This window comes from Ursus maritimus, unplaced genomic scaffold, assembly GCF_017311325.1.
Source record: "Ursus maritimus isolate PB19 unplaced genomic scaffold, ASM1731132v1 scaffold_1, whole genome shotgun sequence".
Lineage (NCBI taxonomy): Eukaryota > Metazoa > Chordata > Mammalia > Carnivora > Ursidae > Ursus > Ursus maritimus.
In genome coordinates, this window is record NW_024423343.1 from 9,968,112 (window position 1) to 9,987,275 (window position 19,164).

The 19,164-nt window shown below is 46.7% G+C and overlaps 1 protein-coding gene across 1 annotated transcript in view; it reads left to right on the top strand.

The window, feature by feature from the left end:
• Positions 1–9,425, top strand: part of DNER (delta/notch like EGF repeat containing) — a 239,418-nt gene extending 229,993 nt beyond the window's left edge. The window contains exons 14-15 of the mRNA XM_008690561.2: positions 2,055–2,301; positions 8,406–9,425. Of these exons, the coding sequence (XP_008688783.2) occupies positions 2,055–2,301; positions 8,406–8,517 (359 nt within the window). The 3' untranslated portion in view covers positions 8,518–9,425. The remainder of the gene's footprint in view (positions 1–2,054; positions 2,302–8,405) is intronic.
• Positions 9,426–19,164: the final 9,739 nt, after the last annotated feature.

The following is a 19,164-nucleotide window of genomic DNA, read 5'->3' on the forward strand; positions in this document are numbered from 1 at the left end:
GGTAAAGAAGAGCTGGTTCTTGGATTCCGTGGCCACTGAAGATGTAGCTAAGAGGAGAGTCTGAGCACCCGGTGATCGCAGACACTCTCACGGTGTACAGGCCATGAGAAGAGTCTGAGCATTTCGTGGGAGGACAGGCCCTTCCACACCCACCCCTGAATCCCATTTCTAGGCACCCGGAGTGCTGATGTGCAAATGATGGTCTGGAGCTGGGGATGGGGGGGCTGTGAGTCACAGAGAGAAGGCCTCCTCTTTCCACATGAATTTCACTTCTCTCTCTGGTCTTATCTAGCCCTTTTTATTTTCAAAACTTCCTTTCAAGTCCTGTTCACATCATCCAGAACATTCTGCAAACAGGACATAATTTGGCACTCTTGACCTGTTCCAGGCAGGAGATTATGTTCCATTCTTCCATTTATTTTCCTGCTCAGACAGGTTGGTATTTTTTGAAAGGGCGCAGGGCAATGCTCAGTAATCCTGAGCTCACAGCGTGTGCTCTGGAGGACAATGTTTTCCTCCTCTTTATCCTTTACCCTCTTCCACCACCACACCTGCTCCTTTTTAGGACTGCCCATTACTTGCCCAGCAGCAGACTTTTTCCTATTCTTTGCATGTTCTCTAACTTCTGTTCCCAGCAAGCCATGGGGTAGCTGTTGCTATTTTCATCTTGTAAATGAAGAAATCAAGTCTCAGGGAGGTTGAGTAAATGTCCCAGCGGGGATTGACAGCAAGGTTGATGTGATCCCAAGGCCCACACGTCTTCCACTGTTGTGTTAGAAGATAATTCCATGGATGTTTTTTACCACACTTTATTGCTTATTTTAAAATATTTTTATAAAAGGAATACGTTATTCCTTTGGAAAAAGCTGGAAAAGACTGAGAAGTGGAATGAAGGAAATAAAAACGGCTTGTAATCCTGCCTCCCAGTGATCTCAGTTGTTCACCTGTGGCTGTGTGGGGCAGACGTGAAGGACTTGGATCTGGACTTGAACTCACGCAGCTAGGGATGCCAATTTCCCATAAAGTGGAGAGAGGAAATAATGCATCTTCGATTGGTTGTAATGATTAAGTGAGATGTTTTCAAAGAGCTTAACATAGTAGGAAGGCAACAAGTGTTCCTCATTCCCATCACTCTGTCCTGAGCTTTTCAGTGTGCGGATAGACACGGTGAGCTCACGTGTGACTGTACTGTACAGCTAGGTCCGCTTTGGTCAATGGCTTTTGTTCTTTTGTTAGAACAAAACATCTGTCCAGCTCACTGAGAACTGAATATTTAGGTGGTTTCCCATTTTTTTGCTTTTATAAATTGTTTTTCTGCTTGTGGGGTGGAGAGAGGGCATGGGGGTGGGGCCTCTAGCTATAGCTGTAACATTTTCTTTCTTTAAAAAAAAATGCCTGAAAAAAAGGTAAAGCAAAAATGGTCCAGTATGAACTTTATTAACTCTGAACAGTGTCAGCTTTGAGCGGTGAGTACCTGGGGGTCGTGCTTATTTAACGAACCTTTTTCCAAATGTGTAATAATTGGTCATTTACTATTGCAGAAATTGGGATGCCGAGATGAACATACTTGTGTGTAGGGCTTTATGCATCTGTGGGATCATTTCCCCAACATAAATTCTAAAAACCGAAATTTCTGGGTCAAAAGATGCTCCCTAAGTCTACACAAGGGCTGTGTATCAATTCACACATCCTCACGTCTGTGCCCACGTCAACTGTGGTTATCAAAAATTTTAAATAATATTTGGGAACCGATAGAGGAATTGCATTCTTAAAGAACTATGAAACTAAACACTTTTCTACTTGTATTTCATTGGTGGATTCTTTTTATATCCTTTGCCCATTTTTCTATGGTGTGTTCTTGGTTTTTCTTGACGGTTTGTAAGAGGCCCTTATGTATTAAGGACATGAGCCCTTGATCTGGGTTATCCACGGAAGGGAATTCTTCCCAGTTTGGATAGCCCTTATAGTTGAGGTTGCCGAAGCAAGGACAGTGAAGACCTTCCCATTCTAAAGGTCACGGCTCACACCCAGGCGTTTGCTTATTTTCGCCCCAGACCTCCAGTGGAAGTCGGGTCACATGGCGGAGAGTCTCACCAACATGCCCCGGCACTCCCTGTACGTCATCATCGGCGCGCTCTGCGTCGCCTTCATCCTGATGCTGGTCATCCTCATCGTGGGCATTTGCCGCATCAGCCGCATCGAGTACCAGGGCTCTTCCAGGCCGGCCTACGAGGAGTTCTATAACTGTCGCAGCATCGACAGCGAGTTCAGCAATGCCATCGCCTCCATCCGGCACGCCAGGTGGGCTGCGTGGGGAGGGGGAGGGGGAGGGAGACAGAGACAGGGAGGATGAGATCCTGCTTCGAAATGTGCATTCCTGGGACCGGGGTGATGTTATGAACAGGACTTCACACCTGCAAAGAGGATTTCGTAGACGAAAGCACAGGTTCAAGGCGTCCTGGGGACAAACAATTAGGCTGTTTTATAAGCAACCCCTTTGTATATGCCGCTAGCTTTCTGTTGTCATCGAATACGTTCGTTCACTTAATTTGTGTTTATCTGTGCCATAAAGAGCCGATTCTCACGTGTAGGAAGCATTTTTTGATGACTGCTTTTCGGACTGTCTTCAGCTACGTTCTTCAAACAGCCCGGATAGAAATAACACTTGATTCAGGGGCTTACTTAAGCAGAGACAACGGCTGTCATTCTGCTGTTAGTGTTCATATCATGTAACACGGTGTCCTTTTCTGGAGGAAAGACTCCTGGAGAGACAAGGAGTGCATGTGGTACCACAGAGAGAGAGTGAGTCCCAACTACCCCCTTACCTGACTCTCTTTTACACAGACCAGTCAAGCCTCCACAAATACTGTTCCCTCAACTGAAAAAAAGACATAAGTCTCCCTGCTTAGAGAGTTAAGGCAATCAAATTACATTACAAAGATTATAGAATTGTATAAGCAGATAACACCATATTTATTTTTCTATAACACTAAAAAAAAATCAGCTAATCTAATATTTTGTTGACTTTTGCAAAGGATATTTACTACCAGAACAGTAACGACAGTGTTTGTTAAAGGAAAGCTATCTCTTCTTTTAATTGCTAGAACAATCTAAAGCACACAATTCAGAAAGTCTGTGCAGTGGTGAAGAGTGGGCTGAACTTGGTGTCTTAAGCTTGGGGCTCACAAGAACTAGTAGCCAAATAACCTTTGCTGAGACGTGGTGTACGGGTCTTGATCAAAACACACGCAGATCCAAATTCTGTCCGAACGGCATAGAAGCTAAGAGGTTCAGAAAGTGTGCTTTCTTCACAAGGAAGTCCCCAAACCCGAGACTCCAATCTGACTGTGATCTTGCCGCTCTAATGGAAGCAGAAGCCCGACCCTGGCTTCCAGGGAGAGGAGCCACCGGAAGGAGAGAAATTTCGAGACATGGGGCAGCTGCCCTGATGCCCAGGTGGGGCAAGGGTGTCTTCTTTCTGAGAGCCGCACCCACCTTACTTCCAGAACTGTGAAGGAGAAGGGGACGGTGCGTCCCTTTCCAAGTCAGGCCCTGCACAGCTGCTCATCCTTGACTCTACTTCCTTTCAGGGCCAGCTTGCCAACACGGCCTCTAGGCAGCCCTAAGACCAATCTCTTTGCCTGTCATGGTAATTTGACTCCTCCACCAGCCTGTACGTAAAGGGCCATTTTATTCCTGTCTTCAATGGGTCCTGGCACACAGTAGGCCTGACTTACTAAAATTTGAGGTCTGTAATGAAAGGACAATCTCTATTAGGGGTTGGTGTGGGATGTCTTGACCTGCCTGACAGGTGGCTTCGTTCTAGGGCAGCAGTCTCGTAAGTGGCCTGCAGGAGTGTTCGCAGTACTCAGAACTCACGAGAAGAGAGGTAGAAGGTGTAAAAAGGGGAGGAGGGGAGATAAGCTTCTTTGGTGCTGAGAAATATCATGTAACACGGTGTCCTTTTCTGGAGGAAAGACTCCTGGAGAGACAAGGAGTGCATGTGGTACCACAGAGAGAGAGTGAGTCCCAACTATTCTCTCTCAATTCCCGGGTGTTGAGTTCACCGGGAAGGGGCAGAATTGGGGGCGCTAATACTGGGATGTATTGGGAGACCCAAGGAGTCAGGTTCCCTCCACCCCCAGAGGGACCTCTGGCTAAGATTCTTTTGTGTTCAAGAGGGGTATTTTATTTCAGCCTCCAAATAATGTGGGGTGGATTCTTCTGAGCTTCCTGCTTATATAGCCCGCTCGGAAGATACTTAACTGGATAGTCTTGGAAGGAAAGAATAAACTTGAAAGCATTTACAAACCTGGTTCTTATTTGGTGCCGATTTTTATCAAAAATATTTGCTGCAGAATTCCCAACCAATCAGCTCCTGCATGCACCAGTGACTACAGATAGAATCACTGAAGTTAATACCATACCTTCCCAGATATCTGGAACATTCCCTCATAAACGTTTATTCAGCTACGACCTGTGGTTTCTACAGCATGGCTCTCTCGAGGTCCTGGCTGGGTCTCTGGCTGCTTGGCCCTCTGCACTCCCTTTTCCCGGAAACCCTAGAAAGGCATTGAAAAAAAAATTAACCCTTTTGGTATTACCTCCTCCCTAGTTTCCAGCAGTGACCTAGAGCTAACGCCCATCTCACAGCCTCTCTCCCAGCTGCTGGCCTGGGGTGACTCTGGATCAGAGCGACTGCAGCTCAGCAGCCACGAGGGACGAATCCTGAGTGGGTCACCTGTGACATTCACGAGTGACCGAGGAAGCCTCTGGTGATTCTGGCGTCAGCACTCTGTTGATGCCGGAGCTCCCTTCTCGCGCTTGTTAAGAATCTGTGTTCCGTGGCTGCTTTGCTGGCGCTCAGGCTGGACAGAGTCTGCAGGCGACCAGCGGGAGCGAACCGGCCTTCCAGGCTGTGGAGCGAGGCCCCGTCTGGGCGGCAGGGTGCTCGCGGCTCCCGCAGCGCTAAGTGCCCGATCACAGAACACAAAGAACAGCCGGGAGAGGATCCGGTCACGTTTTCTCAAATAGCACGTTGGGACTGGGGCCTTTCTCAAGGTCAGATCCACCTGCACTCCCTGCCGCTGGAGATTTAGCTTTGACTTCCGGGCGAGCATGAACTAGAAGCTTGCGCGCTCTTCGCTGTGCCTGCCGTACAGCGGCTTGCAGTTCCTCGTAGTGAGAGAAGGTGCGCGAGACTTGTCACCAGCTACGTTCGAGACGTCGGTGGCGTTAATGCTGCCGCCCCAGCTTCCGGGATTGCGTCTGGTGGTGCTGACGTGGCCGGACACTGTGCTGAGGCCTTTGGAGACAGGGGCTGTGGGCCCTTCTTAGTCTTCATCGGGCGCCTGCAAAATATTTTAGACTTGACAGACCTTCCGTCGTCTGGGTCTGTGGGACTAGTTCGCTCGGCCCTCGTAGTGCAGAAGCAGCGGAGACGCGCTGTGAAGGGGCCCGACTGCGTTCCAATAAAACTTTATTTAAAAACAGGCAACAGGCTGTAATCAGCTTGCAGACTATACATTATTAGCCCCTGGTCTCCTTTATAATTTTCTCTTTTTTCAAATTTGTTTTCTACATTTAAAATGTATCTTTGTGATAAGGAAAAAAAACAAAACAAAAGCGTGTTATTTAAAGAAACAGTCACATAGATACTCCCACCATAACACAAGCAAGCTCTTACTTTGTTTAGTGCCTGAGAGTTTAAATGGAATTCTATGGGTGTTAGCTTAGTTCTTAACATCCACCCAGTTCTGAGACACAAAGGAAATACAAAAAGCTTTTGGGATGATAAATTTAAGTAGGAATGCACATTCATTTTTTTGCTAGATGTGAGCTTGCCACTGTGGTAGGTGTAGGAGATTCAAGGAAAGTCTTGTTTCATTTTAGTGTGTTTTAAAGATTTTTTTTAATGAGAGAGAGAGAGAGAGGGCAGGCAGGGAGAGGAGCAGAGGGAGAGGGACATGCAGACTCCGCGCTGTGCACAGAGCTCGGCACAGGGCTCGATCCCAGGACCCTGAGATCATGACCTGGGCCGAAACCAGGAGTCAGATGCTTAACTGACTGAGCCACCCAGGCGCCCCTTAATTTGTTGTGTTTTAAAAGCCATTTTCCTTTTCTGTGGTGGATACTGCACTTTGGGTGAAGACCTCTGTATCTCACCTGAGGAATTTGGAAAGGCTTCTCAGGAACTAGTAAAGTCATAGCACAGGGATTCCAGCTCCAAGATAGCGCTGGGGGTGTTAGCCCTTTGAAGACCAGGTTACTTCTGTAACCAGCATTATGCTTCATGACCCATACCGGTTTGGAGTCGATCTCAATAGCACCGTGCACACAGCCAGTGACTTGTCTAGATACGAAGCAAGGTTCTTGTTCTTCAGTTGACTTTGTGCAAGTACGGAGGTCGCATGGCTGCTCCTGACTGCTTTCAGCCCTTGCCTCGTTATGCTCAGTGGATCTGAAACACCCGTCCGCTAACCTGCCTTGTCAATAGTCAGCCCCATGATGACAGTTGAAGATGACAGCCCTTTGAATGATAGCTTGTCGGTAGATTGCATAATGTGGAGGCATTTAACTTTCTAGATTTTGGAGACCCAGATTCTTCTTCAAGCTATGAAATCATATAAGAAATAAAATGGATATTTTAAACACATATTCAACTTATTAAGTTGCTTGGATTTTTCCTCTTGGCCAGCCAACTGATTAGTAGGCCATCTGTGATTTGCTGACCCTCCCATGAAAGTTCCCCCAGGAAACTGTCCCATGACTACTACTGAGGATCCGGAGGGCTTTTCCCTGGGATTGGCTGACTTTGGAAATGAATCAATATTGTTAGTGGTGTATTGTTACCAAAGTATCTTGCTGTTTTATAAGAAATAGATTGTAAAAATATTTGCCCCTTAAAGTAGCTTCTAAAAGTTTCCGTCTTGGGAGAAAGTGTTCGGGTCCAGTTGGCTTTTACATTGTTGCTCTTGCCTTTTCCCTAGTCTCAGATGATGCAGGCCTCACTCCATTTAGATAAACAGACCACAGGCTGGAAGCCAACCCGCGTGTATGCACGCACCAGGGAGGCTTCACATCTTAGACAGGGTTCTATCGAAAGCTTTTTCATCTCGTGGTACTACCCTGGGATTTCTTGGTGGCAGAATGTGTTAGCTCTTTAAGTCTGCATTTTGCCTGGTACCCATCTGGCACGGTTTGTGCCCTGGCGCCCCCGAAGACCTGTAAATCTTGAGTGAATCAGAACAAAAGATTGACGACTGTTTAAAAACAAAAGATCTGATGAAGAATGCATCATTTTCTCCTTTCCCACTCCATTCTACTTTTCCTCGCTGTATGTAAGAAGACCGGCTTTCCAAGATAGCAAAGGGAAGAGTAGGAATGGGGGCCCGGGAGGTAGGCTGAAAGCCATGGTAGATAAAGCCCCTTGAAGTCTTTGGGGCCCATCCCACCAACCTTTTTAAAGTGTAAGGTCCTTTACATGTTTCCTTTTTGAACCTTGTTAGATAGACTTGAAATGGTTAAAAATATGGTCTATCCGAGGGAGGAGGCGTGATGGGTAAATGTAGAAGATTGTTTAAATCACATGGTGCTCCAGGGACTTTAGGGAAGGTGAGGCCTTCAATGGGAAGAGACCACCCAGAAGTTGAATTGGCTTTATTTTAATAATCTTCCATCTTAAGACTGGTTTGGCAGGAAGTCCTGAAATTGGATGTTGACACCCCTGGCTTCTGGGCGTCAGTACTGCTGCTGAGGGGAATGAGATACACACAGATCTTTTGGGACAGTGGCTTGTGATCAGAGAAAATAACAATGGCTTGTGTGTACGTGGGGTGTGGGGAGGAACAGGTGGGTGGGGTTGGATGGTGGGTGCCGGGTGTCGTGGACAAACATCTCTTTATCTGAATTCCTTTCCTCCCTCTGCCCTTCCCTCATGTCGGGATCTCAGATGACCTCTGAGCCTTCCTAGCCTTCCTGTAAGTCCCCAGAAAGATGAGTATGTTCCAGGCACTAGAATGGAAAGAAAAGAAACTTGCCTCTCCAGACAGTTACGGGTCTCAGAAGAAAAACACAAATAGGTAGACAATGTCTTAAAACCTACTGTAGGCTGTCAGGCCTGACTGCTTTGCCAGGATTTAACCTAGAAGCTTCAACATTCACTTGGACTCCACGTTCCGTGAAATCCTTCTTTTATCTCCTGCACTGGAGACTAAAATGCATACTTGTTCAGCGTTGATATCCGGATCTCTTAAATTTCTGTGCTTGCTAGAGAATGTCTTTTTTAGGGTATTTTTATTGTTCCATCTGATTCTTGAATTTAAGGTATTCTCACCACTTGCCTTTCATAGGACTTGAAATCCACTGTTCATCTAACCAGGGTCCTCTCTCCCTTGTGGTTTCAGGTTTGGAAAGAAGTCCCGGCCTGCGATGTACGACGTGACCCCCATCGCCTATGAGGACTACAGCCCCGATGACAAACCCCTGGTCACACTGATTAAAACAAAAGATTTGTAATCTTTTTTTGGGGATTATTTTTCAAAAAGATGGGATACTACCCTCATTTAAATATTTTTAAGAAAATAAAAAGCTTAAGAAATTTGAAATGGTAGCTGCTCAAGAGATTTCTGTAGACTATCGAAGAACTAATTTTCTGCAGCTTTTAGTTTGGAAAAAATATTTTAAAAAAACGAAATTTGTGAACTCCATAGACTACGTTTTAATGTACTTTCAGCTCTTTAAACTGTATGCTTCGACTAGTGTGTGTTCTTCCCATGGTAGATGCCGTTATGAAATGCAGTTGGCTTTCTGTGGCTGTTACAGACAATAAGTCTAATCGAAGAGAAGTTTCTATGTGACGTGTGAGTGCCGGCTTTCTGAGTAGTTAGGGAACACATGTAGAGTATGACCCATATAACAGTATACCCGGTAACCTAAAACGAAGTCTGAAATGTCTGTTTCGTGAAAAAGAAACTAGTTGCATTTATTACTCCTAACCCGAATGAAATTAGCCTTTGCCTTATTCTGTGCATGGGTAAGTAACTTATTTCTGCACTGTTCCGTTGAACCTTGCAGAAATGTTCCTTTGAGTTCGTTTTTGTCATTTTCGTAACAGTCGTCAAGCCAGGCCTTGAAATCTTGCAGCGAAAGGGCCTCGTGGGGCAAATGATGATCGCACCGAATCTCTATTTCCTTTTAAAAGTCAAGGTTTTTATATTGTGAGTAAATTAAATTTAGGTTGGAGTTGTTTGTTGCTAAGAGGTAGTCAATATAAGAGAGAACTAGTTCCTTCCGTAGTGAGTATTTCCCATAGTGCATCTTTATTTATATCCAGGACATGTTTGTGGCTGCATTGGATTGATATGTGCTTCTTCTGATTCTTGCTAATTTCACAGAATATCGAATAAATGTTACCAAGTCCAGGATGCGCTTGTCTCTTGTTCTTTTAAAATTATAGAAAATGTTTGGGTCTGATATTGCTCGTCAGTCTCACTGGGTTTCACATCTCAACTGTGCCAAGGAGCCTTCCCTATGCCCTCCTGGTCTCCTAATTGCCAGGGAACCATCCCTACCTTCCTTTAAACATGAAAGATGGGGAAGAAAAATAACAAGAATTCTCCTTTTATTTTTGGGAAGATTTTATTTATCTATTTTGAGAGAGAGAGAGAGTGAGAGAGAGCGTGTGTGCACACATGAGTGGGGGGGGGGTGGGCAGAGGGAGAGGGAGAAGCAGGCTGAGCAGGGAGCCCAAAGCGGGGCTCCATCCCAGGGCCCCAGGATCATGACCTGAGCTGAAGGCAGACGCTTGACTGACTGAGCCACCCAGGCTCCCCCAAGAATTCTCCTTCTAGTATTTACATCAGAGCCTGCCAGCGAAATGCGGCAGCCGTGACTGCTGAGGGGCACGGACATGCGGGAATGCTTCCAGGCCCCGTGTGCGGGCACCTGCAGCCTCAGGAAATGTCTCACATATGCTGCTGTCCAGGGGAGGGCAAGTGATATTGTCTTAGCAAACAGCAGTTTGGTCCTTAGGAGCTTGAAAGCAGCTCGCAGCCACCCTGTATTCAATTCTATTTTGCATCCAAATGCTGCACCAAAGTTCCAGTCTTTTCTTCCTCCCTCCCTCCCTCCCTCTCTCTTTTTTCTTTCTTTCTTCTTTCTTTCTTTTTTTCTTTCTTTCTTTCTTTCTTTCTTTCTTTCTTTCTTTCTTTCTTTCTTTCTCTTTCTTTCTTTCTTTCTTTCTTTCTTTTCTTTCTTTCTTTCTCTCTTTCTTTCTTTCTCTTTCTTTCTCTCTTTCTTTCTTTTTTTCTTTCTTTCTCTTTCTTTTCTTTTCTTCTCTTCTCTTTCTTTTCTTTTCTTTTCTTTTCTTTTCTTCTTTTCTTTCTCTTTCATCTACACACAGGAACATTGGGTAAGGCCAGGAAAAAGGCTCTGAAACCAGGTGCCAGGGAGGGTTTCAGGCAAAAAGAAGGATTTAAGATGCGTTCCTTTCCATCTCTTCCCTCAAACATCTGTCCCCAATCCTGCAAACGACATAGCAGCACACCTACGCTCTTGATTATTAAATGATAGTGTGCAATATGTTAATATTTTTGGTTTGTATAAGTGCTCGGAAACGAATTTAGAACAAAATATGAATACAGTCGGTTGAACATCTGTGAGAACATCACAGACCTTGCTTATTTCCGTCTCCTCGTGGGAGACTGTGGGTGGTGTGGCCATGCACAGGAGAGGGGCCTAGGAACCTAGGTAGGAGTTCAGTTCATTTTCCCCTCGACCCCCTCCCCCTTGCCCGAGGGCAGTGTCCGTGCTGCTGTCTCTTCCTCTGCGAGCTGCACCAGCCCATTGTCTCAACCCTCCAAATTCGTAAATTCGTTGTGATGCCCCTTGAAGGACGTGTTTGAAATTCTCGTGTCAATCTCGATTGTAATTTGTCTTTTTAAAGAAAATCAAGGGAGCCTCCTTCTTCAGGTTATGGCTCACCTGCCCTCAGACAGTCTGGGGGCCAACACCACACACGTTCGGTAATAAGACGTCCCACTGAGCATTCGTTCTGCGTCAGGCAGATGGTGACAAAAGGAGCCGCAGAAAGTGACCCTGGCTCGCAAGGTCACAGCTTGTTTGGAACCAGCACCTCATCTCATCACCGAACAATTAAACGTAGACCCCCCTTTTCTGAGATCCAGTGAAGGTGAAGGAAGGTAAACTGCCGTGTGGAAGCTGATTTGAGCAGAGTGGATTGGAATCTTGCTTCAACTGTTTCCCTGCTAACAACTGGGGCAGAAACTGCGCTTCGCTGTTTGGAAAATGGGGACAACCATAGTACCCCTTGCAGGGTCACCGGGAACATGAAGTTCCAGAATGCGTGTGAACCACTCAGCTCACCTCCAGCACACGGTCATTCAGCAAGTTAGCTCGTGCTGCTGTGCTTATATGAGATAGAGACTGTATCCCAAGTGGTCAGTCGGCTCGCCCTGCGGGCTGTGCCTGTGACCTGTAGTCAGGGCATCGTGGCCGGTCCCCCGAAAGCATGGCGCCCTTCCTCTGAGTGTGTGCAACACTCTCCCGTTTTGTTAAGTTGCTACTTGGCACAATTTGTGAAGACAGCATTCGACGAGCCACAGTGTATACCGCCCAGGGATTTGACTTGCTGAGCTGGAGATAGTCTCATACCACAGTGGAGCTGGCATTAGCCCTTTTCTAACACGGGTTTTCACAAGACAAGACAACTATACATCACAACAGGGACCCCCCGCCATCAGAGGTGTTCCAGCTCGTTCTGTAGTTTTTACACAGCTCTTAATTCTTGCAAGGAAATGGTACACACAGAGAAATGATTTCCAAGTGACTGTAGCGGTTGAGAGCTGGTTTCATGGGTATGTGTACCAAACACAGCGCATTGCTGCTCCACAGTCAGGCTGGCACCTGCTGGCCCTCGATCACCAATTCTGACCCTACTCATTAGAACAGGGACCTACTTTCAATTCCTTGAGGAAACTCCGTACTGTTTTCCATAGTGACACCAGTGGGAATGCGCTAAGATGGTCTGATTCAACCCGATGCCGGCCCATCTTGCCCCACCCGTCCCCGTCCAGTGATCTCTGAGGCGACGGAACAATGATAAGAGTTCCACAGAGGGCAATTTGAAAAACACTGGGCCAGCTAATCATTCCCGAGACTCTTCATTCCCCAATCAGTCAATATACCCATCTGTCCAACAGGCGTTAATGGGGCACTCAGCATGGACGAGGCCTTTGTTGGGAAGGCTCTTTGACATGTAACATCTAAGTTAGGACCTGAAGGATGGGTAGGAATTACCCAGGTGATGGGAGGGGAAGGTCATGTGGAGCCTTCAAGAGGGAGAGTGGGCACTTCTGAAGAATTCAAACAACTGAGTCAGGCCGGAGCATTGCGTGCAAGGTCGTGATGAACGCGTCCCACTCTATGACCCAGCAAGTTCTCTCCTGGGTAAGTGGCCAAGAGCAACCAAAATACGGGTTAAAATAGTCTTCTACAAGAACGTTTATAGCAACTTTTCCATCATAGTCCCCAATATACTAGAAAACCATTAAAAGTATAAAACAGAAAGAGGTATGCAGCAACACGTCTGAATCTTGCAAGGTGTTGCGCCAAAAAGTCAGACACAGCAGAGGACATGATGCATGATTTCCTTTTATGTGAGATTCCAGATTGGGCACAACCCATTTATGGTGCTAGAAATCCAAACATTAGTTGCCTCTGGGTGCAGAGGGCAGCGGAATGACCAGAAGAGCCCAGGAGGACTTTTCTGGGATCTGGAAATAGTTTGTGTCTTGATTTGAGTGATAGTAACAAGAGGGTCTGCATACGTCAAAGTCATCAGACTCTACACTGAAGATCTGTGTGTTTTACTGTATATAAATGTTTAAAAATCAATAAAGTTTTAAAAACAATAAGACCATTTAAAAAACGTGCGAGAGGGCGAGTGGGTAGATTGAAGATGGAGAGGTGGGTAGGGATCAGAAGACTTCTGGGGTGGGGGGCGGACTTCCGGTATGCTAGGACAGGGAAGAAGCAGGGGTCATGTGTTGGTGGCGGAGGATGGCCGTGCTGCAGGGGTGCAAGAAGATAGGAAACTCAGTGCATTAGAAACCTCAGCTTCTGGATTGAATCAGCGGCTCCATGAGTTTGTGACGTAGGTTTTGCTAGGAGGAATTTTTCTGCTAGTTATTAAAATTTTCTAATCCACAGATTAAAATTTCACCCACAGACACATTCCTAGACTGCTGTGTGGCAGTAGAAAAGGACAGACAACTGTTTGTCATCTTTCTGTTGGCTTATTAGAAAATTTCCAAATCGTTCAAGAGGATGTCCACAAAATCGAAATCCTCTTATTATTAGACTAGGCCATGTGGACAATATTCCATGGATAAATTATTTTTTTAATAAGGCAATTTCCTATTTTCCCAAGTCAAAATACCGCTTAACAATTTGAAATTCTTATATTGTGGTTTCCTTCTGCTGGAGTCAAGCAACTCTCGCGGTCTTTCAGAAACGTGACTTCTATGGAGAGGCACGCAAATTGCAGCGAGAAGCACGTAACTCCCTGAGGGACGTACGGTGTAATAAACATACAAAGCAGTCCTTAGATTAAGCCGAGTTTTAGGCAGACCTACTCCAACAGTCACACACACGTGCACACACACACACACACACACACACACACACACACTATGGAGGAAATTATTCTGCTCAACCCTCACTCTACAGGGGAGCTGATGGAGGCCCAGGAGGGGTGGTAGATGACCTCCCCAAGGTCAGGGGGACACCAGTGCTATTAAGACACACGATGGGTTCATGGGCTGGAAGGATGAACAGCACAGGACTTGGCACATTGCACACAATAAATAGTAACTCATTATTCTTCCTAATGGGCTCTTGTCTGCACTGGCCATCCTGAGGTCCGCTGTGTGCACAGAAGACTGGGGAGTAGGATGTAGAGAAATCAGGAACTGGCTTCAGGAGAAATTACTTCACGTAACTTTCCTCCTTGACCATGTAAACACTTTAGTACAGCTCAATTTCCAGAAGACTCACGAGTGCTTCGGCTGGGAACTCAAGGGAGTGTAGAAAGTGTAGAAAGCTTTCAGGACAGATAATGTTCGTGTGGTGAGGCTTCCTTCCCTCAATCAGGCAGCTAGGAGCTGACTCGTGTCCTTTGTTCTTCATATGAATTTTAAGGTGTGCTACAAGTGGATTACCCTTAATTCTCAAATCGTCTGAGATGCTAGGGGTGAGAACTACTTACGAAACAGAACAGGAACCGCAGGTCAACCAGTTTTAAGTGTGGACTGTTCCATTTGGAGGCAGTGGGTCAGCCTGAGGCCTGTGGTTAAGTTGATGATTTCTGTACAACAGGGCCAGTTGCTTTTCAAGTTCTGATTTTCAGGATTCAGGAGACTCGACCTCTCGAGAGGCTACTACCACTTTGCTTCTCTCCATAAGGGGTGGGTGATCTCCATGCCGTTCCTCATGGTACTTCTTCTGAAGGCAGTCACCACTTCACATGGACAGGATCACTTTCTGGCTACTTTCTTCCCAAGAAGACTCATTCCCAGATTCATTGCTTCCAAGGCACCAAACAGCTTTTCCTTCAGCCTCTTCTGTTTCCTTTAGGCATTTACTCAACTACATTGTATGATCCTTCTGGATGGAGCTCCATCTTTTCTCCCTGTCCCACTTACCAAAGGCAACCACTATTTGTGGAGTGGGTATCCTTGCGTACTCCCTCCTGTGCCTCTTCCACCCCATCTCATCTGGGGGTGGTCCAGGAACACCAGGGAACCTTCCCAGACCCTAATGCTCCCTCACCTGATTCCTTTATCTCCATTATTCCAAATGCACATGTTTGTAACAAATCACAGCTTCCCAGACTTGCCCAATGATGGGAATCAGTGGCATGGTGGTGAGAATAATGGACTCCATGACCTTCTTCAGTAGAATGATTCAAGAAACATCTGTTCTGCGCCAACAATTTAGGGTGAACAATATGGACTCAGGTTGATGGTCTTCGAGGAACGGCAGTTGGGGAGGAGGGTGTGTTGAAAGCGTTGGGTAGGAGGTGGGCAAAGGGTGTAGAATGTTGAAGAGCCAGACCCGGCTGTCCGTGTGCTCAAGGCTGGGCCTGCTGCATGCGCGGCGCCCTGGGTCAACTCAGAGTCGAGAGGCTTCTGTCTTGCAAGAGCAAGTGATAAGTGATTGCTGGTTATTTCTGCTCCAGCCCTGACTGTCCTTTTTCAACCCTAGGCATTAATTCTTCTGCTGTCAAGTGACGCGCCCAAGAATTCAGGCTGAGCAATTTACCCTCAGGGGCCGTGGCCCTTGGGGCTTTTTTAAAGGTCCTTTCTCACTAGCAGTGAATTTGCAAATGCCAAGGACATGGTTCAACCAAATGGAGAATTGTTTCAGCACAGTCGGACATTTGACTCTCCTTGTGGCAGAAAATAGCCCCGATCTCCCAGTTTCCAAAGACCTCAGAATTTTAATCCATAAGTTTTCCATTTATTTGTATTAAAAATAGATCTTTCTGCTCAAAGCACTGTCAGACTGAAATCACTAATTTCAGATCCCGCTGTGGCAAAGGAAATGGGCCTGGGGAGGTTGGCAGCGCAAGGCTGCTTGGCTGGGTTTGCTTCTCCCAGGCTTTGGGGGTGCCCGTAGGTGATCATAGCTGCTCTATCCAGGGACGTGAGGTTAGCGGGGAGAGGTCCTGGCAGTCAGCTGTGCCTTTGAACTCTGCTCCGCTTCGTTTCTCCGAGTCTTGCACCTGAAGCGGGTTAGTTCTTTTTGGTTTTTTGTTGTTGTTGTCGTCGTTGTTTTTTAAATGGGTTGGTTTTTAAGCTGCCCATTAAATAAGAGGCATCGGAGGCCATTGCTCTCCCTTCTTGCCTTTGTTCCACAGACAGAAGCGTCTTGTTTGCTCCTAACGTTCAAGAGAAAGTCTCCTCCTACTTGAAAGGCGATGAGAAATGGACGTGCTCTGTGCACTCAGGTGGCTCCCCTCAGCATCCAGCAGCGTCCCCAGAGAATGGCTCCCAGCAGGGGTGACTTCCCAAGTGCCATTTTCCTCCAGTTAGCCAGCAAGCTCTAACTTGTCCAAATAACCATATTCCTTAAGGAACTGACCTTCTGTCTCACGTGCATAGTATCCAGCTATGTTCGTATATTTACAAAAGGCCTCCTTCTCCAAAGTCAAGACACGCAGGCCCTTCACCATGCACAGAGCTTGGGATGTATCCGCCGGGTCTTACTGAGGGCTTCTGTCTGTACTTAATCCTCCACCGAACACCGTTCTGCTGGACAGTCCGTCTGTGTCCCGGAGTGGTCTGTAACAGCGATGGGTCTGTAAAGGCCCACCCTGCTTGGCTCATCTGAGGTTGCAAGGCTTTTCCCCCTTTTGGGTTTCCCCCGCGGCAACAATATGGGCATTGTACGTCACTGAGGACGGTCTGGTGTTTTCATGAGCATCCTGTTCTGAGGTTTTGCAGACCACATTGAAGGCAGAAGCTACTATTGGACCACTTCCCCCTTTTCAGAAGTCCTTTTGTTCAGCAAGGAGAGGTCACAGTTGGTTGTAGCAACAGTGTCACTCCCTGGTGGGTGGTGGAGCATAGGGCACAGCGTCTCCCTGATTCTCAGATTCCTTCTCTGGAGAAGGAGGCAGCTCTTCGAGCCCTCCTGGACCGTGAGCTCTAGGATTTATTTCTGTTTATTGTCCGAAATGTCCAGAAATTTCCTGCCATTGCCAGTTGATGCACGAGTACTTTACAAGAATTGCTTGCAACAAATATAGTTGCCAAATGTCTTTGCAGTTTAACTGTTAGGTGATTTTTCTGTAAGATGCAGAAGACTTTGTGTTTTACACAAATAATTCTTTTCTCCCTTGGTGCCTTCTTCCGTTGCCCGTCCCCTCGAATGTTCTTAGAGCACCAATAATATTCTTATTATATCCGAATAATTCTTTTCTCCCTTGGTGCCTTCTTCCGTTGCCCGTCCCCTCGAATGTTCTTAGAGCACCAATAATATTCTTATTATATCCGAAGCTTACAAAAGTCAGTATGTAAAGTCCTGAAATTCAGCAGAGTAGGAAGGCACACAGACGATTTACACAAGAAGTACATATGCTAAAAAAAAAAAAAAAAAAGCTAAGAGAAGAAAAGAAAAAAATTTGAATTCACCAGTAATGAAGCTGGTGACCTCTCAGGACTGACACCTCAGGAATGACATCTTAGAGCTGTAAAGTTCACTGTCTCCCAGGCGTGGGGGCAACAGCTGCCCTAAAATCTCCAGGTAGGAAGGACTAAGGTTGATGGAGGGGGAAGGAGTGGGGGGAATGGGACTTTAGGAAACAATCTGTGAAGTTAGATTGAATTGGTATGTGTCCAAAGATTGAGCAGAAGACTTTTTTAAAAAATTTATTTATTTGACAGAGAGACAGTGAGAGAGGGAACACAAGCGAGGGGAGTGTGAGAGGAGAAGCAGGCTTCCTGCCAAGCAGGGAGCCCAATGCGGGGCTCGATCCCAGGACCCTGGGATCATGACCTGTGCCGAAGGCAGATACTTAACGCCTGAACCACCCAGGCGCCCTTGAGCAGAAGACTTTGATCAGCCAGCTTAAAGAACAATGATGAGGGGAGGCACTCGGTTACCCCTCACCTCACCAAAAGAAGAAAGCCATCCTAGGGCACACTCTGTGAGGAGACACATGGGTCACACCATGTCGTGTCATGCGTCCAGAGCATAAGATGGGCTCTCTGCCTGGTCGAGGGGTAAGAGCCAAACTTAGAGCCAGATGTAAGGGGATCAGGGAAGGTCTCCTGGAGGGTGTGATTTCTGGGGGGAAACCAAGGGATGGCTTTGGCAACTGGGGAACCAGACGGGCTGGTGTGTGGAAGGAACGCATCACTCACCCAGGCTCTGGTTCGGTGCACGCCGAGTGCGCGCCTGCATCGCACCTGTGTCCGTCTGTGTAGGTGGGCGTAGGTGTGTGTACTTAAAAAACAAAACTGCAATTATATTGATTACTGTTTTTTAACCTTTTTTTTTCAATGTGACATTCTTTTGGGAGCATTTTCCCTTCCTTAAGTATAGTTGTTGTTTTTTAAGTTTTTATTTAAATTCCAGTGAGTTGACTTACCGTGTAATATTACCACATAGCGATTCAGCACTTCCATACAACACCCGGCGCTCACCACAAAGGATAGTTTTCCATGTCTCTGTTCAAATACTTCTTTCCCAGGAAGACTAGCCAATGACCTGTGTCAAAGAGAAGCCCCTGCCACTCCCTAAACACCCTTCCTACTTAATTTTCTCCTAGTCCTAATCGCTCCCAAATAGACGAACACACATGTACATCCCGACAGGCTGTAAGCTGTGGGAAGGTGAGACCCTCCTCTCTATTGTTCACACCTGTCCCCTCCGGCTGGAGCTTCAGACTTGCACAGAGTAGGTACTCCATGAATATTTGTTGAATGACTACATGAACGAATGCAGGCCACAGAAGAGCCTACCGCATGGCTACTCTCTAAAATATGAACCTTATGTTTATTACTGGACATTCAAAGAATTTCCGACTTTTCACATTTGTCAGTAAAACTCCAATGACCATCTCTGTGCATAAATCTTCATCAGTTTCACGGAGGACTTCCTTCCCTGGAGGTGGCCTTGTGGGTAAGAGTTTGAAGGCTCTTGTAAGGGCCTCATCCCTTAAGGCAGAGGCTCTGTCTCGGGCATTCGGTGTTCCCACTGTGTAGCATCAGGTCCAGAATCGATCAGCTCGGAATGTTTGGTGAATGAACCAACTAAGCAGCCAGCGGAGCCAGAGGACCTTTGTGCCCCAGGGGACTGGGCGCCTGTCTCCTAAGCCCTCCGGGGACCAGCGCCAGGGTGGCCAAGTGGCCTTGCCCATGGAGGCCTGTTGGTGGACGGCTGCCACATGAGTTATCGTGGCTACTGAGAATGGCCGGGGAGCTCAGGCAGCCTATTGAAATGGGCTCTTTGCCCCAGGAAGCATTTTGTGGATTCCAAGGATCAGAGGGGACCTTAGCGAAGAAATGGATTTCATAGTCTTAACCTCAGAGGCGACAAATGTCTTCAAGAGTTTTCTGGGCTCTAATTGGTCATGTT